The following is a 6,000-nucleotide window of genomic DNA, read 5'->3' on the forward strand; positions in this document are numbered from 1 at the left end:
CCTATGTTAAAATAACACAGACATGTAATAGTGGGCAGCCCTCCTTGTCCCAGCCCCACTCCCAGAAGTCCCAAAAGTTGTAAGTAGGTTTGACCCTCAGCTTTTCTGTGTCTCACCATCGGGTGTGCTGATTACCAGCGTGCATAGAGCTGGGGGAGTTTTCCCAGTTTTATCCAAATAGGGTCTTGCCACACCTTGTTCTCCATTGCCTTAGTGCTTTAGCCTATGTTGGTCCCTCTAGAATGTTCCAGGTAACCATATCCACCCATCTCTGTACCTTTTCTCCCAGAGGGGGGAGTCCAGGAGGAAGCACTACCAGAGCCAGGGACAGAAGGCCTTAGTGTGGCCAGGGGCACAGGCCTGGAGCTGACCAGCCCTGCCCAGACAGCAGACTTGAGCCTCACCTTTTCATCTGTTGTTGGAGCTCATTGCAATACCTGCCCTCTTGGTTCATGTTGTGAGAAATCCAGAGAGCTGGAGCTGGTACCTGTGGGGGAACAGAGCCAGGAGTGACTGGGTGCTTCCTGGTCCAGGCAGGGGCTCTGGGCTGAGTGACAGCAGGCACTCACTCACACTCTGCTCACACTCCACGATACTGACCATTCCTGCTCACCTCAGAGATAGCCACCACCTCAGGGTGGAAGCCCAGCTGCCCCACCTGGAGTCCAACAGGGCCTCTGTGGGCTTCATTCTTCCTGTCTTTTCCCCTAGGAGTTCACGGACCTTGGACACCGCATCGACTGTCTGGACCTGAAAGGTGTGTGTCTGGCAAAGGCTGGGCCCTGCGTAGAGGACAGCAAGCCCAGGGCAGGCGGTGGGAGCCGGGGCCGCGCTTCTGCTCAGCCAGCTCCAGGCACTGGTGCAGGCGCCCTTGCTCAGCGTCACACACACTCTCATGTAGGTGAGAAGCTTGACTACAAGACGTGCGAGGCCCTGGAGGAGGTCTTCAAGAGGCTGCAGTTCAGGGTTGTGGACCTGGAGCAAACTAACCTTGACGAAGATGTGAGCAGTGTGCCCCTCATCTGGTCCCTGGAGGTGGGGGAGGAGAGGGCTCCTTCAGGTGGAAGGAACCCCCTTGGGCAAGGCTCCGGACTGGAGCAGGAGCAAAGCCCCTTGACGGGCATAGTCGGGGGACATTCATTGTGAACAGAAAGGTGTTGTGTGGATAGAGGAAGGTAGACGCATTTATAAATGGGGAAACTGAGCTGAGCCTGGGGGTGGATTATGGCCCCAAGGCTTGCAGGAGAGCTGAGGAGACATCCTGGAAGCAGCCTCCCACTTAGGCTCTGGTGTTCTCACCTTCCCCAAAGTTAAAGCCAAGGTTAGAGGGCAATGGGGGATTCAGTTGGGGGGAGAGGGCCAGTAGAGTCCTGGTGTGACCACACACTGCACATCCACCAGCACTGCATTGTGCTGGGTCCAGGCACAGGTGTGGTTCCAGGTGCCCTAGGGAGGACTCTGTCTACACTCACAGCTCACTCCTCAGGACGCCCCCGTCTCTGTCCTCACTTCTCAGGACCCCCTCGTCTCTAGGCCTCTGTGTTGTGACCACACGTCCCATCCCCCTCTGTCCACAGGGTGCCTCAGCCCTCTTTGACATGATCGAGTACTACGAGTCGGCCACCCACCTCAACATCTCCTTCAACAAGCACATCGGCACCCGTGGCTGGCAGGCTGCCGCCCACATGATGCGCAAGGTCTCCTTAGAATTGGCTCAGACGTGGGGGTCGGGGTGCCCCTAGAGCCCCCCAGTCCTCAGGTCCCATCACCTGAGCGTCAGGGTGTGGGCTTCAGGGCCTGCTGTGGGCAGCAGTGAATTAAGACAGGGAGCTGTTCTCTGCCTGTTCACTTCCATGGCGAGACGGGCTGCCACCCCCCAGGTCCTTCCTCTTACTTCCCTCCCAACAAGGCTCCCTCCTCCTCCACATGCCTGTCACCTTTCAAGAGCTGCCAGGCCTGGGAGAAGGTGGGGCTGGCCTCATACCCACAGGCCCCTCACTCTGGGGTCTTCCCCTCACCAGTGTCCCCTGCTGGAAACCCAGGTGACACCTGTGGCCTGATAGTGGGCTGGGACCCGGTCTGACTCCACTCACTCTTTGTGCTGCCCCAGACGAGCTGCCTGCAGTATCTGGACGCCCGCAACACGCCGCTGCTGGACCACTCGGCACCCTTCGTGGCTCGTGCCCTGCGCATCCGCAGCAGCCTAGCCGTGCTGCACCTGGAGAACGCCTGCCTTACGGGCCGGCCCCTCATGCTGCTCGGTGAGCCCCCGAGGGTGTGCACTGGGCCGGGGCCCCGGGCAGGGCCTCTGGGTGTGGCCTGCCCAGTCATCACCACCACCCCCTTGCAGCCACTGCCCTGAAGATGAACATGAATCTGCGGGAGCTCTACCTGGCCGACAACAAGCTCAACGGCCTGCAGGACTCGGCACAGCTGGGCAACCTGCTCAAGTTCAACTGCTCCCTGCAGATCCTGGACCTCCGCAACAACCACGTGCTGGACTCAGGTGGGTGCCAGCCCGCCCCACACCTGCACCAGCTCCGTTCTCGCCTGGGCAGTGCTGGGGCCAGAGTGGAGACCATGACAGCCTGGCTGTCCCTTTATGGGGCTCATTGAGTCTGTCCCACAGTGGTCAGGGCAGGAGTGGCAGGAACCCAGGGAGTGCAGTTCACTCAGGCTGGTGGTCAGGGAGGACTTCCTGGAGGAAGAGGTGAGAGATTGACTAGCTAACTGGGATAATTATATGCAAAGTGCTCTTAAGGAAGGGGTTACAGTTAGGCTAATGGCCAGAGTGGGGGTGCAGAGATCTGGAGGGTAGGAACAGAACCAGACCCTTGACAGGCTCAGGGAAAGAATCCTGTCAGAGGGAACAGCAAGTGCAAAGGCCTTGAGGTGGGAAAGCTTGGGTGATTGGTATTTTGGGGGAGTCATGGGGTCCAGGTCAGTGGGTCCTTGTCACCCTGAGCGAGGTGAAAGGGATCTGGGTTTTGAGTGGTGTTTTGAGGTGTTTGCTTGAAGACCACGCTGACTAGAGTGCCCTGTGTGCCCCCAGTGGCCAGGCCTGGACACCAGCTTTGTCACTTTGCAGCCACAGATGCAAACTAAACGTGCCCTCTGCAGGTCCGAGCTCAGCACCACCTCAGGGCTGCAGGGAGACTCACCTCTGTCTGTCGGTCCCTTTGCTGTGGCCAAAACACACATGCTCAGTGCTCGAGCTGTCAGGAGATGCGTGTGGATGGTCAGGGGAACGAGAAACTGACGTGGCTCTGAGGGCTGCTCCCCGAGGGGAGGCTGAGCTGAGAGCCAAGGCTGTGGGGAGGCACGTTCCCTGCTGGGGGTTCCGCCACGTGTGCCTGCCTCCAAGGCTGGAGAGCAGGATGGAGCCAAACCACCATCTGTCTCTGCATTCTGATTGGTCACCCTAATAAAACTGTCTCTCAGAGACACTCCAGGTGAGATTTGTGGGGCCTGACCAGGTGTGTCCCCTAGGCCTGGCCTACATCTGTGAGGGTCTCAAGGAGCAAAGGAAAGGGCTGGCAACCCTGGTGCTGTGGAACAACCAGCTCACACACACAGGCATGGCCTTCCTGGGCATGACACTGGTGAGTCCACCCCCACCCCCGACCTGTGTCCATGGCGGCTCCCATGTGTTCCCCTCCCGCTGTCACCCAACAGTCCCCTTCAGCCTGTGCGGACTTCATCCTGCTGTGTTCTGTGTATCTCTTGGAGAAAAGAAACTTTTCTTTTTGAAATATGTTTTAGTGGTGAAGGTTAAATGGCTATTTAGGGTCATGGGTTAGGCCTCAGTGAGAAGCCAGTGTGAGGCAGGGGTTGTGGATACAAGCCTATCTTGGGGATCCTGGGGGACACTTTTAAGCACACATAAAGGTCTTGGCAGACCCAAGGCCAGGACGCCCACCCGCCTCTCTTGTACCCAACAGCCCAGCTGAGGGGAAGGAACCACATGCGGGCTTCTTTGTATTCTTGAACTTGCTCTTCTGGGTCTTTCACCACCATTGGGTCCCCTCACTTGTCTCCTGTCCACATCCCTTCCCTCCCAGCCACACACGCAGAGCCTGGAGACACTGAACCTGGGCCACAACCCCATTGGGAATGAGGGCGTGCGGAACCTCAAGAACGGCCTCATCGGCAACCGCAGCGTGCTGCGCCTGGGCTTGGCCTCCACCAAGCTCACATGCGAGGGTGAGGGGCAGGGGCAGGTGGCCCCAGGCTGGGTGGGAGCGGCAGGCCCGAGTGGGGCCCATGGCCAGCCCTGCCATCCCCCCAGGTGCAGTGGCCGTGGCAGAGTTCATCGCCGAGAGCCCCCGCCTCCTGAGACTGGACCTGCGGGAGAACGAGATCAAAACCGGTGGACTCATGGCGCTGTCCTTGGCTCTCAAGGTGAACCACTCCCTGCTGCGCCTGGACCTGGACCGCGAGCCCAAGAAGGAGGCGGTGAGTGGGCTCCCTGAGCGGGGAGGCAGCCCAGGGGCACTCCCGGCCCTGCCCCGGCCAGGCTGCTAGCCAGGCCCGTCCCCTGCCCGCAGGTGAAGAGCTTCATCGAGACACAGAAGGCCCTGCTGGCCGAGATCCAGAACGGCTGCAAGCGTAACTTCGTGCTGGCGCGGGAGCAGGAGGAGAAGGAGCAGCGGCTGCAGCTGTCAGCCTCCATGCCCGAGATCACCGTCACCGAGCCGCAGCCCGGCGAGTCCGGGGAGGAACCCGCCAGCCCTGCAGAGGAGCCCGCCGCCGAGGCCCAGGAGAACGGGGTGCCGGAGCCCACGGAGCCCGGGCCCGACTCGGACTCAGACTCTGAGGGGGACGATGAGGAGGAGGAGGAGGACGGGCAGCACGATGAGACCCCCGATGGCCAGAGCCCCTCTGCTCCCTGCCCCATCCTGGTGCCCCCCACGGACTCCCGGGGCCTTGGGGACAGGACCCCCTCGGGCAGCCCCACTTCTCCCACAGAACAGCGAATTTCTGTGTCCAGCCCAGGCCGGGGCCACAAGGTGTTTGTGGTGACCCGGGTGGAGAGTCCACCTGAGAAGGCAGAGCCTCCCGCCTCCCCACCTCCGAACCCCTCCTCCCCAGTCCTCTCCTCTTCCCCTGCCTCCCCCTCCCCCTCCCCACTCGCTTCACCCTCCCAGTCACCAGCTGAGGCCATCAGCACCCAGGACCCAGGGGCATCTGAGCCTCAGCCACAGCTGGAGTCGCCTCCATCAGGGCCACCGCTGCCCAATGGCCTCAAGCCGGAGTTTGCCCTCGCACTGCCCCCGGAGCCACCCCCGGGGCCTGAGACCAAGGGGGGCAGCTGTGGCCTGGAGCACGGTGAGAGGCGCACCCAGGGTGGGGCGAGGAGGGGTTCTGGGCGTGAGGCTGGGCTGTGTCTGGGTGCTGTGTTCAGTGACTTTGGGCCAGCACCTGCCACAGGTGGGTCTTGGTTTCCCCTTCTGAAGCCTGACCCATGAAGGTGCGAGGGAACTTGATCCACAAACCCAGGCTCTCTGGATCCCTGGAGCTGTCTCTTCAGGCAGGGGCGTGTGCCACTGCCATCAAACCAGCTCAGGAGCTGTCCCCATCCTCCCAGAGCAGAGCTCTTCCCCCCTCAGCTGGCCCTCTCCCCACTGAACTGGGCTATTCCCCCTCTCCTGGCAGAGTTGAACTGTCCCCCAGCCCACTCCCCAGCAAAGCTCCCCCACTTCTTCTCACATGGAGGTGAGCCAGCCGAACCTTCTCCCCCATAGAGCAGAGCTGACCCTTGTCCTCCCAGTACAGAGCCGAGCTGACCCTCATCCCCCAGTACAGAGCAAAGCTGACCCTCATCCCCCAGTACAGAGCTGAGCTGACCCTTGTCCTCCAGTACAGAGCTGAGCTGACCCTCGTCCCCCAGTACAGAGCAGAGCTGACCCTCGTCCTCCAGTACAGAGCTGAGCTGACCCTCGTGCTCCCAGAAGAGCTGAGCTGACCCTCGTGCTCCCAGAAGAGCTGAGCTGACCCTCG

The 6,000-nt window shown here is 60.9% G+C and overlaps 1 protein-coding gene across 2 annotated transcripts in view; it reads left to right on the forward strand.

Moving 5' to 3' along the window:
* Window positions 1–6,000, forward strand: part of PPP1R37 (protein phosphatase 1, regulatory subunit 37) — a 46,235-nt gene that overhangs the window by 38,757 nt on the left and 1,478 nt on the right. The window contains exons 3-12 of one of the 2 annotated variants that reach the window (XR_439018.1): window positions 712–757; window positions 902–1,002; window positions 1,578–1,697; window positions 2,111–2,261; window positions 2,351–2,506; window positions 3,490–3,602; window positions 4,062–4,203; window positions 4,289–4,455; window positions 4,548–4,708; window positions 4,740–5,328. Coding sequence is in view for 1 of the 2 variants with exons in the window: in XM_006901222.1 (XP_006901284.1) it covers window positions 712–757; window positions 902–1,002; window positions 1,578–1,697; window positions 2,111–2,261; window positions 2,351–2,506; window positions 3,490–3,602; window positions 4,062–4,203; window positions 4,289–4,455; window positions 4,548–5,328 (1,777 nt within the window). In the remaining variant the exon portion in view is untranslated. Of the gene's footprint in view, window positions 1–711; window positions 758–901; window positions 1,003–1,577; window positions 1,698–2,110; window positions 2,262–2,350; window positions 2,507–3,489; window positions 3,603–4,061; window positions 4,204–4,288; window positions 4,456–4,547; window positions 5,329–6,000 lie in introns of both variants that reach the window. The other variant, XM_006901222.1, reaches the window with a different exon arrangement.

Source organism: Elephantulus edwardii, unplaced genomic scaffold, assembly GCF_000299155.1.
Source record: "Elephantulus edwardii isolate Elephantulus edwardi_28Jun2011 unplaced genomic scaffold, EleEdw1.0 scaffold00315, whole genome shotgun sequence".
Lineage (NCBI taxonomy): Eukaryota > Metazoa > Chordata > Mammalia > Macroscelidea > Macroscelididae > Elephantulus > Elephantulus edwardii.